Genomic DNA, 23,275 nt, shown 5'->3' with positions numbered 1-23,275 from the left:
TAACTTCCTCAATAATGAATATCTATGAAAAAATCTACAGTTAACTTGACACTTAGGGTAAGAAACTTGAAACTTTCCCACTATAATCAGGAACAAAGCAAGGATGTCCCCTCTCACCACTCTTTTTCAACACCAAACTGGATGTCCTAGCTAATGCGATAAGATAAGAAAAGGAAATGAAAGATAATATACACATTGGCAAGGAAGAAATAAAACTATCTTTGTTTACAGATGACATGAGCGTTTATGTTGAAACTGGGAAGAACTGACAAACTCCTGGAACTAATAAGTGATTATAGCAAGGTTGCAGGATACAAGGTTAACATACAAAAGTCAATCACTTGGACTTCCCTGGTGGCGCAGTGGTTTAAGAATCCACCTGCCAATGAAGGGGACACGGGTTCGAGCCCTGGTCCAGGAAGATCCCACATGCCACGGAGCAACTAAGCACATGTGCCACAACTACTGAGCCTGCACTCTAGAGCCCACATGCCACAACTACTGAAGCCCGCACGCCTTGAGCCTGTGCTCCGCAACAAGAGAAGCCACCGCAATGAGAAGCCCGTGCACACAGCAACGAAGAGTAGCCCCCACTCGCCACAACTAGAGAAAGCCCACGTGCAGCAACGAAGACCCAACACAGCCAAAAATAAAAAAGTCAATCACTTTCCTATACACCAGACATGAATGAGTGCAATCTGAAATTAAAACAATACCATTTACAGTAGTACCTTCCAAAATGAAATACCTTGGTATAAATCTAACAAAATGTATAGAAGATCTATATGAGAAAATTTACAAAACTCTGATGAATGAAATTAAAGAACTAAATAAATGGAAAGATATTTCATGTTCATGGACAGGAAGACTCACTATTATCAAGATATCAGTTTTTCCCAACTTGATCTATATATAGATTCAATGTAATCCCAATTAAAATCCCAGCAAATTATTGTGTGGATATTAACAAACTAACACAATATTGAAGGAGAAGAACAAAGTTGGAGCACTGACACTACCCAACTTCAAGACTTTCTATAAAGCCACAGTAATCAAGACAGTGTGGTACTGGCAAATAGATCAATGGAACAGAACAGAGAGACCAGAAATAGGCCCACATAAATACTGTCAACTGATCTTTGACAAAGAAATAAAGGCGATACAATGGAGCAAAGACAGTCTTTTCACAAATGGTGATAGAACAAATGGACATCCACATCCAAAGAACAAAAAACAAAAAAAAAATCTAGACACAGACCTTACCTCTTTCATGACAATTAACTCAAAATTGATGACAGACATAAATAATAAAACTCCTAGAATATAACATAGGAGAAAACCTAGGTGACCTTTGGGTATGGCAATAATTTTTTAGATAAACACCAAAAGTATAATCCATGAAAAAAATAATTGATAAGCTGGACTTCATTAAAATTAAAAACTTTTGCCACAGATTGAAAGAAAATATTTGCAGAAGATACATCTGATATATATGGAAACACAAAAGACCCCGAATAGCCAAAGCAATCCTGAGAAAGAAAAACGGAGCTGGAGGAATCAGATGCCCTGACTTCAGACTATACTACAAAGCTACAGTAATCAAAACAGTATGGTACTGGCACAAAAACAGAAATATAGATCAATGGAACAGGACAGAAAGCCCAGAGATAAACCCACACACCTATGGTCAACTAATCTATGACAAACGAGGCAAGAATATACAATGGAGAAAAGACAGTCTCTTCAATAAGTGGTGCTGAGAAAACTGGACAGCTGCATGTAAAAAAATGAAATTAGAACACTTCCTAACACCATACACAAAAATAAACTTGAAATGGATAAAAGACCTAAATGTAAGGCCGGACACTATAAAACTCTTAGAGAAAACATAGGCAAAACACTCTTTGACATAAATCACAGCATGATCTTTCTTGATCCACCTCTTAGAATAATGAAAATAAAAACAAAAATAGACAAATGAGACCTAATTAAACTTAAAACTTCTGCACAGCAAAGGAAACCATAAACTAAACGAAAAGACAACCCACAGAGTGGGAGAAAATATTTGCAAATGAAGCGACCGACAAGGGACTAATCTCCAAAATATACAAAGAGCTCATGCAGCTCTATGTCAAAAGAGAAAACAACCCAATCCAAAAATGGGCAGAAGATCTCAACAGACATTTCTCCAAAGAAGACATACAGATGGCTAACAGGCACATGAAAAGATGCTCAACATTGCTAATTATTAGAGAAATGCATATCAAAACTACAGTGAGGTATCACTTCACACCAGTCAGAATGGCCATCATCAAAAAGTCTACAAACAATAAATGTTGGAGAGGGTGTGGGAAAATGGAACCCTCCTACACTGTTGGTGGGAATGTAAATTGGTACAACCATTATGGAGAACAGTATGGAGGTTCCTCAAAAAACTAAAAGTAGAACTACCATATGATCCAGCAACCCCACTCCTAGGCATATATCTGGAAAAAACTCCAATTTGAAAAGATACATGCACCCCAATATTCATAGCAGCACTATTTACAATATTCAGGACATGGAAGCAGCCTAAATGTCCATCGACAGATGAGTGGATAAAGAAGATGTGAGAATATTACTCAGCCATGAAAAAAGAATGAAATAATGCCGTTTGAAGTGACATGGATGGACCTAGAGATCGTCATACTAAGTGAAGTAAGTCAAAGAAAGACAAATATCATGATATTGTTTATATGTGGAATCTAAGAATATTATACAAACGAACTTATTTACAAAACAGAAATAGAATCAGAGATGTAGAAAACAACTATGGTTACCAGCGGGGAAAAGAGGGGAGGGATAAATTGGGAGACTGGGATTGACACATACACACTACCATATATAAAATAGATAACTAATAAGGAACTACTGTATAGCAAAGGGAACTCCACTCAATACTCTGTAATGACCTATATGGGAAAAGAATCTAAAAAAGAGTAGATATACGTATATGTGTAACTGATTCACTTTGCTGTACAGCAGAAACTAACACAACATTGTAAATCAACTCTACTCCAATAAAAATTTAAAAAATAAAAAAATTAAAGGGAAACAAAAAAATTAACAATAAAGTCTTAAGAAAGACATATCTGATAAAGGACTATTATCTATAATATACAAATCTTAAAACTCAACAATATGAAAACAAACAACCCAATTAAAAAATGGACCAGGGACTTCGCTGGTGGCGCAGTGGTTAAGAATCTGCCTGCCAATGCAGGGGACACGGGTTCGATCCGTGATCTGGGAAGATCCCACATGCCGCGGAGCAACTAAGGCCGCATGCCTAGAGGCCTGTTCCACAACAAGAGAAGCCACCACAATGAGAAGCCCGCGCACCACAACGAAGAGTAGCCCCCAAACGCAGCCAAAAAAAAGGGGGGGGCAAAGACCTTAACAGACACCTCATCAAAGAAGATATACAGATGTAAAATAAGCCTATACAAAGATACTTCACATGGTATGTCACCAGAGAAATGCAAATTAAAATGAGATATCACTACACACCTATCAGAATGGCCAGAATCAGAACACCTCATGCTGGCAGAATGGGGAACGACAGGACTCTCATCATTGCTGGTGGGAATGCAAAATAGTGTGGCCACTTTGGAAGACAGTTCGGTGATTTCTTACAAAAATAAATATACTCTTACGATATGATCCAGCAATCACATTCCTTGGTATTTACCCAAAGGAGCTGAAAACTTACGTTGGCAGAAAACCTGCACACAGATGTTTAGAGAAGCTTTATTCATAATCGCCAAAATTTGGAAGCAACCAAGATGCCCCTCAGTAGGTGAATGTATAAATAAACTGGTTCATTCAGACAATGGAATATTAGTGCTAAAAAAAAAAAAAAAAAAAGAGCTCTCAAGCCATGAGAAAACATGGAGGAATCTCAAATGCTCATTACTAAGTGAAAGAAGCAATTTGAAAAGGCTACAGACTGTACGATTTCAAGTACGTGATGTTCTGGAAAAGGCAAAACTATGGAGACAATGAAAGATCAGTGGTCGCTAAAGTTGGGAGGGCGGACAGATGGACAGACGGACAGGTGGAGCACAGAGGAGTTTTAGGGCAGTGAAACTATTCTGTATGAGACTATGAATGCAACGATGGATACATGTCATTATTGGGAGGGCTGGGAGACGGACAGACGGACAGGTGGAGCACAGAGGAGTGTTAGGGCAGTGAAACTATTCTGTATGAGAATATGAATGCAACGATGGATACACGTCATTACATGCTTGTCCAAACCACACAATGTACGGCGCCCAGAGTGACCCCTAACGTAAACCATGGACTTGGGGTGACTGTGGCGTGTCTGTGGGGCTTACTGACTGGACCAGATGCAGCACCCGGGGGGGCTGCTGATCACGGGGGAGGCTGTGCATGGTGGGGCGCAGGTGTGAGGGAGTCTGTGTACCCGCTGCTCACCGTCTGTATGAACCGTGAGGTCTGTATGAACGGGGAGGGCGACAGCTGGCCAGGAACCCCAGTCGGGCACGCGTGCCGACCCCTGGTGCAAAGCCAAGGCAGACAACCCGTCTGCTCTCAGCTGTTGCCGTCGTAAGCAGTCCCCATTGGTCTCGAATTCGGTTTGTCTCCGCTCCACGGAGAGCAGCGACGCGGTGCCCTCCCTCAAAGCACAACGGGGCGCCGGAACCTGCGGGTGGCCTGGGCAGGGGCTCTCAAAGGGCGCCCCAGGGTTTTGGGGGCCCTGAGACCCTTCAGAGGGTGTGAGTCAGAACTCTGTCCACGGTGACGCGAAGGGCACGACCCCCGGCTCACGGGGCGCCCTCCGCACTGAGGGCTGAACCTGCGGGTGGCCTGGGCAGGGGCTCTCAAAGGGCGCCCCAGGGTTTTGGGGGCCCTGAGACCCTTCAGAGGGTGTGAGTCAGAACTCTGTCCACGGTGACGCGAAGGGCACGACCCCCGGCTCACGGGGCGCCCTCCGCACTGAGGGCTGAACCTGCGGGTGGCCTGGGCAGGGGCTCTCAAAGGGCGCCCCAGGGTTTTGGGGGCCCTGAGACCCTTCAGAGGGTGTGAGTCAGAACTCTGTCCACGGTGACGCGAAGGGCACGACCCCCGGCTCACGGGGCGCCCTCCGCACTGAGGGCTCAAGGCCAGGGCGGCTCGAGCGCTGGCCGGGCTCTGGGGAGTGAGTCACTGCAGGAGTCAGTTAATGTCCTCAGAGGAGCATAAAAATCATCTACTTTATGAAATCTCAACCCCTGAGCACCCAACTTTTAGTAAACTCATTCCGATGAAGTCTGGATTTTCTAGGGACTGACAGCGCCTGCCCTCCACCGAGCGCCCAGCGCGGGTGGTCACAGATCACGCCGTGGCTGGATCTGCTCTCTGTCTGCTTCCTGGTCGTCCCTCCTCTGCGTCCTTCTCGTTCTCCTTTCTTGACTTCTTTTGCGTTATCTGAACAGTTTTTAGAACCCCACTCTAAACTGAAGTCTGTTTATGGCCATCTCAGCCATGTGGCTTCGCTCACACGTCGGTGGTGGTTCAGGGGATACGACACGTGTCCTTCCTTTTTAGCTTTTCAGCACCCTGGGATGGAACGGGAGGCGCACGCGTGTGCAGTGGGGCTGAGGGCTGGGCAGCTCCCAGACACCACTTTTTACTTGAAAGAATGACCAGTGACAACTGACTCTTGTTCTTCTGACTTGGGGACTCAACAGGATGCCTTCTTGTAAGCGAATGAAGCGACAGTGTTTGTGGCTGATGATAAAATTGAAGGTCTCAAGCAGTAATAAGAATTATAGAAACTTGTTTCTGCCACCAAAAGCCTGACAGCCTCCTGAAGCTGTTCTTCCCAAGACTTTTCTGAGCTTGACGTCAACAGTGACTTTTTGACACTGAGAACAGAGCGCGTCCACGTTAATGAGCACGCGGGGCGGATAGACGGACTTGAGCGGAACGGGTGTGGTTCCACAGTGGCTCCAGAGTCTACACTCCAAGGAACCTTGAGGAGACTACCACCTGTCCAGTCAGGGTGCGGTAAGGAAGAGGACTGCTATCAAGATACTCCTCTCTTCCAACTACATCTGTGTGGGCCGTTTGTTTTTCACATACTTTAACCAAACGACACGCATCATAACCGACGCAACGCAGAGATGTGCGTCTGGTTGTCTTCTATCAGCTCGACGTTAGAGAGATTCACAAAAATGTAAAATAATGCCACTGTTCTTGTTATTTTGTTTTACAAAACGCATCTTTCAAAACCACGTTATTTATGTTAAAATGTAATGGGTTGTTATTTTAAAGAAATTAATCAGTACCTTAACATTTTCTCAAGTTTTAACTTCTACCACGGTGAACACCAGGGGCCGTAACCCACAGGACACAAGCTCATTGGGACCTGCAGTAACTCGGAGGACACGGGTTGCAAGACTGCGGGCCCAAGGGAGTCCAGGCGCCCGGCCAGCTGCTCCCATGCGGCTGGCCCGAGTATGGGGATGAAGCTCTTACCGAGAACTGCGTCCTGGATGGCGCTCTCAGGGTCGTCGAGGTACACGAGCAGCTCCCTGTACAGGTGCTGAATGTTGCTCTGGTAATAGCACTTGCCGGCCTCGTTCCCGACACGCTCCAACCAGGTGACCAAGGAGGTGGTGGCCGCCAGCCTCACCTCGTTGGAAACGTCATCCAGGCGTTTTAAGAGTTCTGCAAGGAGGGACCAGACAGGAGTGTGAGGAGAGGTTCCAGGACAGGCGGCTCCCAGCTAAGCTCTCAGCACTTGTGGAGCACCGGCCCCTGGCCTGGGAAACCCACAGGCGGGTGCTGGGGAGGGGCTGGTGGTAGCGGGTGTCCCGGGACCCTCGGCCACTCTGGCCCAGGGGTGGACTCCGTGGACACGGACTGAAGGTGTGCTTCACAACCAGCGTGGGCGTCTTCGCCCTCTGACCTGCAAGGCGGCTGGGGTCCCCCCGGCTCTGAGATGCTCAGACTCAGAGTCACACACAGGCCTCACGCCCCATCCTCCCCAAGGAGCAGACGGCACAGGAAGGGCGTCTGCTGACCCCGCTTTCTGCCCACCGTGGCTCTGGGGACAGAGCTGAGGGCCCGGTGACACGACGGCCACCAGCTACATCAGCTGTGTTTCTGCTGAGCCTCTGGGACCAGATGTCCCACTGCTGAAAGTGGACTAACAGTCCTTCCTGACCCGCAAAAACGCTTCCTGTGAACGGGTGAGACTTCTATCAATGCGTGTTCTTCTCACAGATCTACACGACGCGCCTGCGGGCCTCTCACTGCCGTGGCCTCTCCCGTTGCGGAGCACAGGCTCCGGACGCGCAGGCCCAGCGGCCATGGCTCACGGGCCCAGCCACTCCACGGCATGTAGGATCTTCCTGGACCAGGGCACGAACCCGCGTCCCCTGCATCGGCAGGTGGACTCTCAACCACTGCGCCACCAGGGAAGCCCCAAACGTTTATTCTTACACATGCAATAGGTTCTAAGATAACACTTCATTCTAGCTGTAGGCGGCAACAGATGTTACGGCAGGGAATCCAGATATTCACACAGGAGGGGCTAAGGGTCGCCACTGTCTCAGGTGTGAGGAACCGCTTTTTGCCACATTTGTTAATCCCGCCTGTGGGCAGGGCCCTTCCCGAGGCCTCCCCTCTCAGCTCCTCCAGTTTCTTCGGCTCCTGTTTCTGCCGGCAAGCCTGGTCTTCCTCGTCCGCCTCCTGGGCTGCTTCAGGGGCTGCTTCTTGCCACCCTTGGGGCCAGACGTGGCCCCTGCCGCAAGAAGTGCTCAACTCGTTTGGAACGGCTGTTACCCTTGCAGATTTCCGCGATCCCAACTACACGTGGAGAAGATGGCACTGAGGGCCTGTACCTTCCACCTCGACCCCCCCGCCCCGGTGTGGGCACACCCACCAGCCCCTGAGCTTCTCGGCTGCAGGCCCACCTCCAGCGACGCTGCTCCGCTCGGGGCCATGTTTCACTCCTGTGGCCCGGACTCATCGGTGCTCTCAGGCTCCAAGAGGCAGTGACATGGGGGATGCGAGGCAGGGCTGCAGCCCTCACACCGAAGGCCACGGGGTGGTACCCCGGCCGCCATGGGCGTCTATGCTCCCACCCACCCCGCAATTCCAGTCCACAAGACGTCTGTCCTGTTTCTCGTGCTACGTTACTTATTCAGTGACATTCAGTGACGTCATACCTGTCACATCCACGTTTAGACGCATAGCACCAACCTGACCAGAAGTCAAAGTAGCATTTTCTATTTTTCCTACCAAAGAAACAACTGTCAAGCAAACAGAGGCATATGACTGGAAAAGAAGAATGTCCTACCAGGATAAATCTTGATGAATTTGTCTGGATCTATCACACCATCAGAGGTCTTTAAAAATACGTTAATGATTCGGCATGAAATTAATCGAGTCATCTGAGAATCTTCTTCCAGGGTGGTTAGAATTTGAGGCATCAACATTTCCTGCACTTCCTGTATCTGCAATAAAAAAAACCACACAAGCTGTGGGTCACGGCTGGTGCCACCCTGGTGACAGAGATTGCTACTCACACACTGTGTACTTTGCCCGTCACTGAAGAGACTTGGTTTTGATGCAAGTATGATTGAGTCTGGAAAGCTACTTTGAAATTTCTATGTAAGAAGCAGACCAGAATCTTGATTTTAAAATCCAGATAATTTGAACATCTGTCAGTTGGTTTTTAAAAAATCTGTTATTCAGAAAGTCTTAGGCACCGATCCTACACAGCCCACTATTTACTAGCAGGACTGGGTATCGTGTCCAGTAAAGTTTGGGGGGCATTTCAACTTAAGTAACAGCTGTTCAGGTACGACAATGTTTTCCCTACTTCTACTGTTTCCTCAATTCCTCATCTATCTGGAAATATGAATACAAACAACGCTCTTTGAGTCAGACTCCTGTGATGAAATTCTTTTCTTGTAAACAGTAACAATCACTTAAGAAATACCCCAGGTGACCCAAGGAAACAACGGGCTTTCCCCCCAGACCTCTGCTCGCCCTCCGGCCCCATAGTCCCGTCCCCTCGGTCTGTCTGGGAGCATCTGCTGCCGCTATCAGGACAGGAGACTCAGGTGAGCGCTCTTCACCTGCGGCAGGTGTGCCAGGCAGGCCCCGGAAGCCCAGGGCACAGCCTGTTCCCCTCTTGGGTCCAGGATGCACGAGCCCTACCTGCTCATCTGACAGGACCCCGCTGCTGACAAGCGCCCAGAGGCAGGACACGGCCGCTGTACGGATGGCTGCAGCCGTCCTCCCCGCGTGCCACTGCAGATTGGGGACGAAGATGTCCTTGATCAGGGTGTCCAGGTAGCCATGGAACTGTCTGGAGCGGAAGCAGGAGACAGTGGGTGAGAGGGGCACCCAGACTCCCCGAAGGAAGCGCTTCCATTTGGGAAACGGACTGGGCGGAGGGAAAAGGCCAAACAGACAAAACGAGCGGAAATCGAACACTGGACGTTGAACGAGAGCCCCCGCTCCCCGGGGTAGTGGCCAGGGAGGGGACGTGGGGCTCTCTCCCACAGCTATCACGGGGCAGGGCTGCACTCGGGCTCCTGCCGCCTCTCCTGGGACTGGACCCTGGGGCTGGGGGTGTATTCCAGCCTCCCTCCCACTCTGTGGCCGAGGGGCTTCCCCAACACCCCTCCTGGATCTAAGAAAAGGGTGGCCGCGCTACCCCAAGCACCGATGGGGCGGCAAGTCACTCCCACAGGCGGCGACCTTACAGAGACGGGCCTCAAGGTCCCTGCAACCACGTGAGGTCCCTCTGACCACGCCCGCTACCTTGGCAAAAGGGCACCCTGGGGCTGCACGTACGGTCCCATGTGTCAAGACACGGATGTTCCCGCCAACATAGTCGGGGACCTTCCTCTCGACACGCCGTCAGGACAAACACAAAGCAAAACAAAATCCCAGCCCTGAGCTCCGCTGGCTGGCCTGGCCACCCGGCAGCGGAGCCACACGTGAGGCCCCATCCAAAAGCCCGGGGAAAAGCCTCAGCCCTCCGTATGACTCCTGTACCCCACGGGCCTCTGCTGATGGAGCAAGACGTATTCTGCTGAACAAAGGACTCAATTGACTTGCTTCCCAGGGTCATTCCGGAGCACGCTTCACAGGGGGGTCCCGCCTCCAGCACCAGCTGCTTCGGGACCTGGACCAGCGTGAGGGCCTGTGAGCCCACGGCTGCGCCGTGCCCCCAGCAGGGGGCACTCCTGAGCCACCTGCGCTTCCGACAGTGGACCTGGTGCAGGGCGACTCACACACATTCAAGGTTTTCTACGTGCTTTAGTTTTTTAGCAAGGAGCTGCTGTTCCCTGCAAAGGGATTCACCAGGGGACTCTGGAAAGCTCAGCCCCGTGTCCTGGCTGAGGCGGCCCAGGCGATGTGGCCACGAGGGCCTGAGGGCCGAGTGCTGGCCGTGAGGAGGGACAGGCAGGCAGTAGGACTCCAGTGATATGGTGGGAGCAGAAAAGGCACTGGACTCCCCAAGAATGAGTACCCTGCTTCCAGAGGACGCACACCTGTTCAAACGCAGCTGGGCCCCGAGACCAGGAAGCCCAGCCCGGTCAGGCCCACGGGCTCCTCCAGAGCCACCAGCATCCAGGCCTTGCCCTGCGGGAGAAGCTCCGTAACATCCCGCACGAGGGAACGGCACTGGGTGGTGTCTGGGCGCCCAGACAGGGGAGCAGGCCTCCTTCACTGGGGGATCGCACTCCAGCCAGGGTGCCCCTGCCCCCGCCATCCTCTGGCTGGGAGCCCTGCACCACCGGGTGTGCCTGTGCCAGAGGCGCTTTCGGGGGTGGGGTGGGGTGAGGGGGGGCCGCATTCCTTTGCTATCTCAGACTCTGCACTCTGTAACCCTGAGGTTCAAAACCAAGCAGGTGTTGCTTTCCAAAATCTTTCCTGCCTGTAAAAACAGTTAATCCTTGCACTAGACAATTGTAAACTGAACAACTTTCTTCTCCTGATAGCGGTTTCTTTCCACAAGAAGCCTTCAAGGGCAGCTTCTTGAGGGAACTCGGTTCAAGAGCGGGGGCTTCGTTCCCGGGGGTTGGCTGTCCTCAGGGGGACGCAGCGGAGCAGGGCCCCAAGGGGTAGTGACTGATCTGCCGGCTCTCTCCTCACGGGGCAGCTGCCAGACCCAACTCAGTAACCTTTTTATAGTCTATTCTAACCCTTGAAGTCTTTGCAGACAAGCAGGAAATAAAATTTCCTGCAATACAATGGGCTGGCTAGAGGCCCAAGAGCAGAGATCAGAGTAACACCCAGAGAAGTGAAGTCTGAATAATGACCCATTATTTCCCTAGGAAAGTCCAGGACAGGCCGACGACAAAGATTTGCTCCCTCTCAGGGGATGGGTCCCCAAAGAGCAAACAGCATCTCACTGCCTGAAGCCCCACAGCCCATCCTGCCAGGACGCTGTGTCGCTTTGCAAAGGGAGAGGGCGGGGCCTGCAGATGGCTCTGCTCTGGGCCGCCTCACGGCCAGTCTGGGCCGCCCGCCTCCTTCCCTTCGGAGCCCCGCGCTGGAGGCCCGGGTGTTTATGCTGCCTCAAGTCCCTCCGGAGGAGAGGAGTTTCCTAAGTTCTAACCTTAACGGTCATTCAATCAATTCTCTGTGAGGCCTGAAAGGTACCAGGAGCCTTTTAAAGCTGAGAACAGCTAATGTATAAACAATTAGTAGTTAATGTTCCCTAAAACTTTTTCATTCAACGGAATTTTAAGGACCACAAGAATGCGACTGATTTAGTGTCTCTCTATGCGGTGCACTCGCTGCGGGGACTACGCCGTTTCCCTGGGGCGCTGGCTGTGTGGGGAGTCACACGACAGCAGGACCCAGAGCTCAGGGTCACCCCAGGTCCCACCTGAGACCTCAGTGCGGGGGCACGTGGGGACCACTCAGCCGCAGCACAGCATGGGGGGCAGCATGGGGGGACTGCGTGGGGGGCAGAATGGGGGGACCGCGTGGGGGGCAGCATGGCAGACCACGTGTGGGTGGAGCCGACCTACCCCTGCGAGTCCACCGTCTCCCAGGCTCCCAGCAGCAGCCCCGACAGGGTGGAGAAGAGCTTCAGGCGCATGGGTGGGTCCCGGGCTGGCTGGAGGCAGCTCCTGAGGATGGGGACCAGTTGGGGCAAGGCTTCTCCGAGGGCAGGGCCTAGAGCACAGACAGGGGCCTCATTCCTACGTGGCAGGAGGATGGGAGGACGGAGCCCCGCAGCCGCTCTGGCCGCGAGCGGAGGTGCATGCTGGGCACGGCCAGCGGACATGCACCCTCAGCCCCGGGAAGGATGCTCTCAGCACAGGACGCCAGGTTCCGCCTCTCCCTTTGACCCTCCCCCCACCATGGCTCTAACTGTTCGGTATGTAAGCTTTCTTTTTTTCCCTACATCTTACCAAATTCTTTAAAAAATTTAAAGTCAAGCAAACTTTTTTTTTTAATTTATTTTTAAAATTTATTTATTTTTGGCTGTGTTGGGTCTTTGTTGCGGTGCATGTGTTTCTCATTGTGGTGGCTCCTCTTGTTGTGGAGCACGGGCTCTAGGCGCGTGGGCTTCAGTAGTTGTGGCACGTGGGCTCAGTAGTTGTGGCTCGCGAGCACAGGCTTACTAGCTGTGACGCACGGGCTTAGTTGCCCCGCGGCACGTGGGATGTTCCTGGACCAGGGCTTGAACCTGTATCCCCTGCATTGGTAGGCAGATTCTTAACCACTGCGCCACCAGGGAAGTCCCCAAGCAATCTTTTAAAGGCCAACCAAAACCCAACATTCAGACCATGTAGGCTGCTTGATGTCTGACCCTGAGCCTGGCAGCCAGCATCCTTTCCCATGCCTGTTACTAGATGAACAAATTGTGCCACTGTCCCCGAGCCTGGAAAGATCCCAGATGCAGTGACGGTGCTCAGGACCCGGACCTGCACGTGATGGGGAGAACACAGTCTCCGGGGTCTAGACGTGAGCCGCAGCTCAGAAGAATCGGGTCACCAGTTGCCCTCCCCGCCAGGCCCTGTGCTGACCCGGGACATCATGTGTCAGAAGTGAAGCCGTCACCCTCAGGCCCTCTGGTTTACTCCCGGTCTGCTACTTCTGTACTCAGTCAGGACTTCAGTCTTTTCAGAGGCATCACCTCAAAGCCCAGGGTCAAAGCAAAACAAGCGTGACTGGAGGGTCCACTGTAGCCCGAAGCTCTGCTGCTGCCAGGGTGCACTGTGGCCAGGAGCATGGCGTGCAAGGCCACGAGCTCGGAGTCCCGCTGCCCTGCCGGTCCTACCCTAACCCCCGGGGCGGGAGGCCAAGCGGGCACAGAGGGTAGGCAGCACCTGGGGGAAGAGCACGGGGACGCCACTGAAGAGCACGGGCACGCCACTGAAGAGCACGGGCCACACAGGACGCCACGCAAAGTCACGCTTTCAAGGTTTAACATAGGGACTTCCCTGGTTGCCCAGTGGTTAAGAATCTGCCTTCCCGGGCTTCCCTGGTGGCACAGTGGTTGAGAGTCCGCCTGCCGATGCAGGGCACGTGGGTTCGTGCCCCGGTCCAGGAAGATCCCACATGCCGTGGAGCGGCTGGGCCCGTGAGCCATGGCCGCTGAGCCTGCGCGTCCGGAGCCTGTGCTCCGCAACGGGAGAGGCCACAACAGTGAGAGGCCCGCGTACCGCAAAAATAACCCAAAAAACAAAAAACAATCTGCCTTCCCATGCAGAGGACGCAGGTTCAATCCCTGGTCCAGGAATGAACATGCTGCAGGGCAACTAAGGTCACGCGCCACAACTACTGAGCTCACATGCTCTGCAGCCCATATGCCGCAACTACTGAGCCCATGCACCACAACTAGACAGAAGCCCATGTGCCACAACGAGAGAAGCCTGTGTGCTGCAATGAAGAGCCCACGTGCTGCAACGAAAGATTCCGCGTGCCGCAACTAAGACCCGACACAGCCAAATAAATAAATAAACAAAATTAAAAACGTACATTGGTCCTATGTCACACTCTTGAACTAATTATTCCCCCCCCAAAAAAAAAAAGGTTTAACATAAAAATGTGTGCCTGGGCAGACTTTAAAGACCCACGTTACAGCAAGTCTTCACTACAGAGTTCGCAGCATCTTTTAAATTAAGGTTTTGTTCCTTAAAACAGCTGTTCTCCGCAGGCTGAGGGTGACCGTGAGTGACTCTGAAGAACCAGGCCTTGGCGTGCCACCTCCTGGGTGGTGCTGAGCAGCTGTGCCCGTCTGTGCCGGGGCTGCTGGGGCCACCACGGGACCAGCGCTCCGAACCCCACCCGGGGCGCCCGTCTGAGGCTCACCTGAGTGAGCAAGCACCACGTCAAACTGCAGGAACCCCGTGGAGTGGCCGGTCCAGTCCCGGTGCGAGGCAGCCAGCCGCTCCAGAAGGGCGCCCACGTGCGCTCGGAAGAGGTCCTGGCTGCCGTCCACGCTCTCCACCGCAGCCAGCTCGGCCAGCGCCTCCTGAACCTGGGGGAGCAAGTGACAGGCTGGGACAATGCGATCTTGGGACTCACAGACCCCACTGGAGACCCGTCCTCACCACCTGAGGGAGGGAGAGCCACTCGGGCACACGCCACGTGGCCCGGGGCTCCCGCGATGCCCCTCCTGTCTGTATGAGAAATAACGAAATGGACAAACAATGGGCAGGCAGTTCAGGCACAGTCCCCCCACCCCCCATGAGGCACCACCCAGGGCAGGGCAGTCCCTGCAGGGTGGGAGGCTCACCCTGGAGTCCCAGCCAGGCTCCATCTATGGAGAAGGGGGAGCAGGCAGTTTCAGGGCCGGCACTGAACAGACTTAAACCACGGGTTCCAAAGATGGGCCCACGTCCTCGCTCTCAGAGTGCTTCACCTGACCAGACCTCCGGGGACAGCGTGTCTGCTGCTCTGCGGGCACAGAGGAGACGGAGGACCGGACCCTCCTCCCCCAGGGCTGTAGGAACAGGACGCCCCCAGCATGCTGTGCGGCTGTCCCGGGGCCCCAGTCTGGCCTGCAGACTCGCCCGTAATGACAGACTCGGCTTTTCTAGTATTTACAGCCCTACAGTGATGACCTCCCTGATGGGACACGTGCCCTCCGGAAAGGGGGTTTTGTAAGAGAGAAAGAAAACACAGTTTACGAAGGCCCCGGGGAAGGGGAGGGCAGGCGGGGAGCCTCCCGGACACAGTGTGGATGGAGAGGGGGAGACAGAACCAGGGGGAGAAGCCGGGTTCTCGGCTTGGGGAGAAGCGGTCAGACAGCCGGGTCTCTGGATGGTCCTCGCAGCCGCAGGGAGCTGGATGTCAGAAGATTTTAAGTTAAATACAGAGCCCGGGGCGGGGGCCACCTCCCCGGAGGTCCAGTGGTTAAGACTCCGTGTTTCCAACGCCGGGGATGCAGGTTCGATCCCTGTTTGGTGAACTAAGATTCCACATGCTGCGCGGCACGGCCAAAACAATAAAGAAGCAAGGAAGTTCAATGGAGAAAAGAATTTGAAAAAAAAATACAGAGCCAGGGGAATGGAAACAATTGTGTAAAGCTGGGCTGCAACCAAATAGGACAATCATGATATTATTTTCTCTCCTGACCTCCGGTGCACATGTGTATTCTTAACCTCACTCAAATGCAGATTTAAGACGAGGGAGGCCTCGTTTCTTGCCTGTTTCTCCAAGATTAAGCAGCCTGCCTCACTCTGAGATCCTGAAGCCAATGGGCAGTTGGAGGGAATTTAAAATCCCGTGTGTCCCTGAGGCCGCCTAGAGAACGAATCACCCCGCATGTTCTAGACTCTTTCATCTTAGGTAGCCAGTTCGCTGGGCAAGCCCGAGGCTTGGAGTTTGACAGCAGAGACTGACAGATGGCAGCCTCCCGTCCAGGGGCTGAGGCAAGGCAGGAGGGCCCCCTCACCTTGGCACCAAGGCCCGCGGGTCCCCACAGCGCCAAGACAGTCACCAGCACCTCCATGAGCGGCACGCCGGCCCCTCGGCAGTCCTCCCGGCTCACGGACACCACGGCCTGCACGCACTGCAGCAGGCGCTCCCCGTACAGGCGCTGTGGAGAGAGCAGGGCACCATCAGCCACCCCTGCACCCGCTCGGCGGCCCAGACGAGGCCCCACCGACCAGGGCCATGGAGCCACGGCGACCCCACGAGTGGACTGGGCCAGGATTCTGGCACATCAGCCATAAAGAGGGTGTCCCTCTGCACAACAGGGAAACCGAATCCCTGTTGAATCCCTGAGAATCGAGGAATTCACGGCAACTCTGTTAAGTGCTTAATGGTATTTGAGTTACATTTTTAAAAAGTTTGCATGTGTTAGTGACACACACTGTAATAGTGACAAGTGGAAGGACAGGGAATCTGGATTTGCTCTCAGTACCCCAGCTCTTCCCACCCCACCCCCAAAGTCAGAGAGAAGCTGGACCGAGGGGGATGTGGCTGGAACCGGGCGGCAGGCACGAGGGGTGCACACTGCTCCCCTCCCCTTCTGTGCACTTCTGAGTGTTTCTATAATACTAAGTTAAGAAAAATAAAATTCTGTGATTCAAAGATGCTTCCAGACTGCCGGGGGTCAAGGTGACACCTCGGTTGGGTCGAGCCCTTCTCTCACCTCCCAGGCTCCAGCCTCATCCACTGTGAAATGGGGGCCAGGAGTGAGCATGGGGTGGGGGCCCCAGAGGAAGAACTGCCTAGAACACCCCTCCCACACGCCTGCTCTGCTATGTTTCATAAAGGACAGAGGGAACCAGGGCAAGATGCTTAAGGTTTTTTTTTTTTTTTACTAATGGGGGTGTGAGCTCAAAAGTTTGGTGAAGATTTGGCTAGACAATGGGTTGGTTCTAAATTCTGAATCAGCTCTAAAATCCTAAGACTCGTTCACAAGTGATATAAATCATAGAAGTTTAAACAAAAAATTCACTGTGGCATGTCCCCAGCCACTCAGGGGTCCTAACTCCCCCGAGAAGCCAAAATTGGTGTTTTATTCAAACACTTACTTTTCCCACAGCCCCATTTCTTTCAGACCTGGATTGACTGATTGATTTTTTTGAGGGCATGATTTTGGCTAATTTCTAAATGACCTACAATACATATTTAAGGAGCTACCATTCTTTCAATTAAAATAAACAGGGATTGGGACTTCCCTGGTGGTGCAGTGGTTAAGAATCCACCTGCCAGTGCAGGGTACACGGGTTCGAGCCCTGGTCTGGGAAGATCCCATGTGCTGAGGAACAACTAACCCTGTGCGCCACAACTACTGAGCCTGCGCTCTAGAGCCCGTGAGCCACAACTACTGAGCCCGTGTGCCACAACTACTGAAGCCCACGCGCCACAACTACTGAAGCCCACGCGCCACAACTACTGAAGCCCACACACCTAGAACCCGTGCTCCGCAACAAGAGAAGCCACTGCAATGAGAAGCCCGCATACCGCAACGAAGAGTAGCCCCTACTCGCTGCCTGTGCACAGCAATGAAGATGCAACGCAGACAACAATAAATTTTAAAAATTAAAAAAAATAAAATAAACAGGGAGTTGCTCTCAGCATTGGCTGAGCCATCTCACGACACCTCCAGATGCTGGAACTAACCAAAGGTCTGTGTCCTTCACAAGCATTGCCCTCCTGCTGTGAACACGGCACCACCTCTGAGGAAACGGGGCCTTAATGTTCACGGATTTCACGATATTTAACCAGAGGATTTTCAACACCTACCTACCTACCTACCTACCTACCTACACACACACACACACACACACACACACACACAGAAAAAGAAAACAAGACACAGAGGGAACTGACACAGAGGGAGATGCCACAACTTCACCGGGGAAAGCGCCAGGCACTCCCATCCCAGACCCCACACCCGATTCCTGAGTAAACAGGAGGAAACGAGTTACTTCTGTTTTATCAACCGTTTCTTCATCTCAGTCCCCAGATTTCAAAGCAGAGGCTCAGGTCCTGTCAGCTGAGCCCAGGCCCAGGCAGATGAGCAGAACGTCTCTGGGGCCCTGTTGGCTCAAGCCGGGGCTTTACATTTAGTTTGGTCTTGAAGCATTTGAGGTCTGTCCTCACAGTCCCTGGAAAACGACTGTAGGAAACACTAGGACGACCCCTCCCTGTGCGGAAGCCGTGCATTCTGGCCACAGGCGTGCGAGGATGGGAGTGGGTCGCACGACTGGGGTTCACACCGGCTGGTCCCTTGGCCAAAGGCTGGAACGTGTCTAGAGACACGTGTGTGGATGGAACTGTCAGGAAGGGGCCCCTCTGTTTGCAGGACCGAGTAAATCTTTCCTGGAAGGACTGGAGGAAGAGGAACCAAGTGTGTGCTCTGAACTAGATGGATCGAGGGACCAAGGTTTCCTGTAACAACACTCAGGTGTGAAAAGACGTTTCCTTTGCTGTACAGCTTGCAACACGTGTACTGAAACACCTACACAAACTTTCAAGCTGCACCTTCTAGAACAGAAATGCTTCTGGAATGAAAATCCTTGTTGGAACCAGTTGAGTAAAAATGTGGAACTTTTTTCCACATTTTTAGATAATCATAGTTTATCTTAAAAATGGGTTTTGGGAAAAGTTGAAATATGGTTGAAAACACCAGGAGCAGGTGAAAAAGCCCACGAACGTCCCCCCCTCCAAGACCTCTGTTCCATCCCCCCCATCTGGGTTTCAGAAGCTGCCTTACAGGCTTAGTAAGATGGTTCCCACACGACTGTGAACGTATGTCAGAGTTAAGGCCAGATGCAGGTGTGGAAGTGCATCTCCCGGCAGCTGAGCGGTAGCTGGGCACCCCTGTGGTCCAGCTCTGTGGCCATGGCAGCCACTGTCAAGTGTCAGCTGTGCGGGGCCAGCTTCCCATGGCCCAGGGGGCCTGCAGTGCATGGGTCAGATGCCTGGCGAGGCAAACTCTCGTTGCTCTACAGAGAGATGGGAGGGTGACTGGCCAATGCAAAGACTCAGGGTTTAAGCCCATCACAGCCACACGAAAACAAGGTCGTTATTTTTCCTTCAACAGCAAACAATTGTAAATTATTCCAAATGACTAAGCCTAACTACCTACATTGTTTCAGCTTCAGATGTAATGGATTTACTGCTCAATTTAAGACAAAACAAATCTGTAACCACCAAGCAGAACTCCCAATAACGGTTGCCAGGTCAGGTTGCCTGTTGGAAGCCCCGTTAGAAGCCAAGTGACCGGGGTAAGAATAAGCTCGCCATGGAGACACCGTGTGCGACATGGACCAAGAGACGGGGCGTGGACTCACAGGTTCTCTGGGGGTGGGTGGGGTGGGGGTCTCCAGCTGAGACCACCCACAGCAGCGCCACCCGTAGAGCAGAACTGCCCTCGACGACGGATGCGCTCTGACACCGCCCAGTGCTGGCCACACGGGCTACTGGGCGCTCGACATGTGGCCAGCGTGACTGAGGAACTGCCTTTGTTTGCACTTTGTTTCATTTTACTTTAAACGGCCGCCATGGTGGATGGAGAAGAACGGGCCAGGAGGCACGTGGGTCCAAGCAGGAGGACATCAGGGCTGCATCCCAGCTACCATGCCGGTCAGATGTCCCCGAGAGGCCTGTGGGACTGACAACTGCTATGTGTAGATGGTCCCACGGGGGACCGAGTCACCATGGAGATGGGTGGACTCTACGATCCCCCCAGCCCCACCCTCTCCCGCGCATGCTTACATTTTCAGACCCTTGGCAGATGTGAGCGTGGGCCAGCTCCACGGCGATGACCTTCACGTGCGGCCGGAGGGCCTCCCTCGGGCAGCCTCGGATGACAGAGGCAAAGACCAGGAGGCCGGAGGGGGAGGGAGACTTCCTCAGCATTGACAAGATCAACTTCAGAAACACCTCCGGGCTGACGAAGGTCCCGATCAGCTCTGCAGATCTCGTGCACTGAGGGCAGACGGAGGAGGCCTGAGGCTGCCGCCCCTCTCAGCCCCTCCCTGCTCTGCGTCTGCCGTGCCCGCTTCCACCTGCCAGAAGCAGCCCTGCAGGCCCGTCTCTTCCTAACATGTGCTCAAACGCCCACGAAAACTGGTGAGTCCCCTCATGAGCTCAGAAGTGCCAGGGGAAGGAGTTCATGCCGTTTGGCGTGGGCAGGGCTGTCAGAGCGTCCTCTCTGAGGCCCGGCTGCCTGAGCTGGACTCACGGGGGCGGCTCTGCACGTCTGTCCGAGCAGTGACCACTGCAGTGGCCTGCGGGTGGAGGATGTGTTTACCTTCAGACACAGGGCCACTCACCTGCACATGCTTAAAGAGAACCACTAAACGCCATTTTTTATGGGCACGCAGGCTGGATGCAGAAGGCTGGGGAGAGCCCGGGGGCCACAGAAACATCTACACCTTCAAACGGGGCGACTGCGTGACTGCTGATATGTGTCCAAGTTCACAGACTGCAGAACTAGGAAGGGTGCGTGCAGCCCCTGAGGACAGCGGAATGCCACTCACACTGCGGACCACGGCCTTCTCCTCGTCGGCACAGGCGTGGAGCAGGGTGCGCAGGATGGGCTCCAGGTGCTGCGTGATGTGGCCTTCCGCGTGCAGCAGCAGTACCGCCAGCAGCTGCGCCGACTTCACCCTGGTCGCCACCACCCAGTCGGTGATGTCGTGACAGATGGCGGGAAGGATCTTGGAGAGGTTTCTGAAGACCAGCTCCCGGCAGCCCAGCCCCGGGCGGCTCCCTGTGGGTCATAAAGATGGATGGGAACCCGTGAAATTTACAAACAAGATCTCAACGATTCATGTGCGAAGTCACTTACTACACATTCCTCACTTAAGGCACACCTACGGGTTTTATTTTGAGGTCTTAAAAAACTCAAACCAACTCTGAAGACAGAAATGACGCCACCAAGTGTCATAATTTACTTTAAGTCTTTACAGCGATCCTGAGGTGTGACACACAGTAAACTACATGCTCGAAGGGCACAACCCTGTAGTTCTGACAGATGGATACCACTGTGAACCATCGCGGCCATCAAGATAACGCGCACCTGTCACCCAGAAGGTCCCTGTGCTCCCGACGATGCCCTCCCCTCCCCCCGGGCAGCCCCGGCCGGCTTCCTGTCGCTACGGGGAGCCGCAATTTCCCGATTTTCTGTGAGTGCAGCTGCGCAGCACACGCTCCTCTCTGCCGGGCTTCCTCCGCTCCAAGGCCCAGCAAGTGGTGGGGGGCGCCGGGCCCTGCTCACTGCTGAGCAGCGTTCCAGCACACGGACAGACCACAGTCTGTCTGTCTACCTGCCGATGGACGTCTGAGCGGTTCTGCCGTGGGCTGTCGCCGACGAGACTTCTCTTGGGTGGGCGCCCTGGAGCGCCACGGCTAAGCACATGGAAGGTGGGCACTATACTGATTAAGAAATGGCCGAGCGGTTTTCCAACGCTGCTGCACTGCTGTCTGCCCTCCCCAGCCGTGCACAAGGCCTGAAGCTCCTCCATGTCTGCACCACACCTGGCATGGGCAGTCTTAGGTCAAGCCTCCAGGCAGGGAGGGGCATCTCCTTGTGGCTTTGATGTGCATTCTCCTCACGAGCAATGCCCTGGAGCACTGACTCATGGGCTTGTTTGACATCTGTGTGTCTTCAGTGAAGTGTCTTTTCAAACTTTTTTTGCCACTAAAAAAACTGGATTGTGTTCTTGATATTGAGTTTGAGAGTTCTCTCTGTGCTCTGGACACAAATCCTTATGTAAACAATTTGCAAACATCTCAGTCTGTGCCCTGTCGTTTCATTCTCTTAATGTCTTTCAAAGAGCAGAAGTTTTCATTTTGATGAAAAGCAATTTATCAGTCATTCTTTTGTGGAGTGTATTTAGGTCGTACCCTTAGATCCACATGGCATTTCGGGTTAATTTTCATTTATCAGGATGGTTGCATCCAAGCCCACTTTTTTTGCACATCCAGTGATTCCAGCACCATTGCTGAGACGTCTTTTCTCCCCTTGTCTTTGCAACTTGCCAAAATTCAGAGTCCACACGCCTGTGTCTGTTTCTGGACTCTGCTCTGTTCCACTGGTCTGTTGGTCTGATTTTTTATTTTTTTAATTTATTTTTGGCTGTATTGGGTCTTCGTTGCTGCGCACAGGCTTTCTCTAGTTGTGGTGAGTGGGGGCTACTCTTCATTGCGGTGCACGGGCTTCTCATTGCAGTGGCTTCTCTTGTTGTGGAGCACGGGCTCTAGGCACGTGGGATTCAGTAGTTGTGGCACACGGGCTCAGTAGCTGTGGCTCGCGGGCTCCAGAGCACAGGCTCAGTAGTTGTGGCACACGGGCTTAGCTGCTCCGCGGCATGTGGGATCTTTCTGGACCAGGGATCGAACCCGTGCGCCCTGCATTGGCAGGCAGATTCTTAACCACTGCGCCACCACGGAAGTCCATGTCGGTCTGTTTTTATGTTCACAACCTCACCATCTTGATTACTGCGTTTTATGTCTTAAAACCAGAAGTACTCATCTTTCAACCTAGGCCTTTGTCTTCAAAGTTTTGGCTGTGCTAGGTCCTTTACGTTTCCTTATGAATTTCAGGATAAGTTTCTCAATTTCTATAAAAAAGCCTTCGAGGATTTTGATTACAAGATTTTGACCTTAAAGACTCAAAACAACTCTAGAGATAGAAATGAGACGGTGACATGTCAAAGTTTAAAGCATGTTTTAGTAAAAAGAACAGCTTGTACTGAGGCCTCACTTTGATTTTTGTTCCTGTTGCTTTTCTCTTTTTATGGTATATGAGAGAACTAGTTCTAAATGTTTCAGATCCTGCTGATGGTTTAAGTGAGCTTGTTATAATTTTGTAAAAAACAAAAAGGAAAACAATAAATGCCCTTTTCTTCCTGACGACATGTCCCTTGTGGAAAGTTTGTGGGATGAGGGGACAGGTTAGGACCGTCTGGGGAGTGGTCCACTGACAGGCGGGCACACAGCCCGAGAGGCATTTCCAGAGATGCACGCCTCACTCTGAAGATGGCTCTGAAGCCTCCTTTCCTGTACTTGATACGGCAGACATGATAATTTAAAAGACGGTGCATTCTCAAACTTTACTCAATCAGAAAAAATCCTGCTGGCAACTAATTTTTGTACCTTTTCCAAAACATGCGTGATTACCCCTTGTAGCAGTTGTGCGGCGTGGGAGGTGAAGCTGCATGAATAAACATGTGGACCAAAAAAAAAACCACGGGCCTCCCAGGTATGGGGGAGGAGCCGCCTTCTGGGTCTCACAGTGAACAGCAGCGGGTGCACACGAGGCGTGAGCAGT

At 52.5% G+C, this 23,275-nt stretch overlaps 1 protein-coding gene across 1 annotated transcript in view; it reads right to left on the bottom strand.

Annotated features, from left to right (window-relative positions):
* The window catches only part of DNAAF5 (dynein axonemal assembly factor 5), a 37,603-nt gene that overhangs the window by 3,769 nt on the left and 10,559 nt on the right, over positions 1-23,275 (bottom strand). The window contains exons 5-12 of the mRNA XM_022563514.3: positions 20,481-20,713; positions 19,714-19,926; positions 15,935-16,078; positions 14,347-14,515; positions 12,054-12,201; positions 9,220-9,370; positions 8,354-8,510; positions 6,526-6,717 (exon numbers count right to left, since the gene is read on the bottom strand). Coding sequence (XP_022419222.1) covers positions 6,526-6,717; positions 8,354-8,510; positions 9,220-9,370; positions 12,054-12,201; positions 14,347-14,515; positions 15,935-16,078; positions 19,714-19,926; positions 20,481-20,713 — 1,407 coding nt within the window. The remainder of the gene's footprint in view (positions 1-6,525; positions 6,718-8,353; positions 8,511-9,219; positions 9,371-12,053; positions 12,202-14,346; positions 14,516-15,934; positions 16,079-19,713; positions 19,927-20,480; positions 20,714-23,275) is intronic.

This window comes from Delphinapterus leucas, chromosome 15 (assembly GCF_059928025.1).
Source record: "Delphinapterus leucas isolate spDelLeu-1000000601 "Yukka" chromosome 15, BTC_Dleu_Yukka2, whole genome shotgun sequence".
Taxonomy (NCBI): Eukaryota; Metazoa; Chordata; class Mammalia; order Artiodactyla; family Monodontidae; genus Delphinapterus; species Delphinapterus leucas.
Note: the sequence above shows the minus strand (reverse complement) of the source record. Positions and strands in the feature narration are given on the sequence as shown.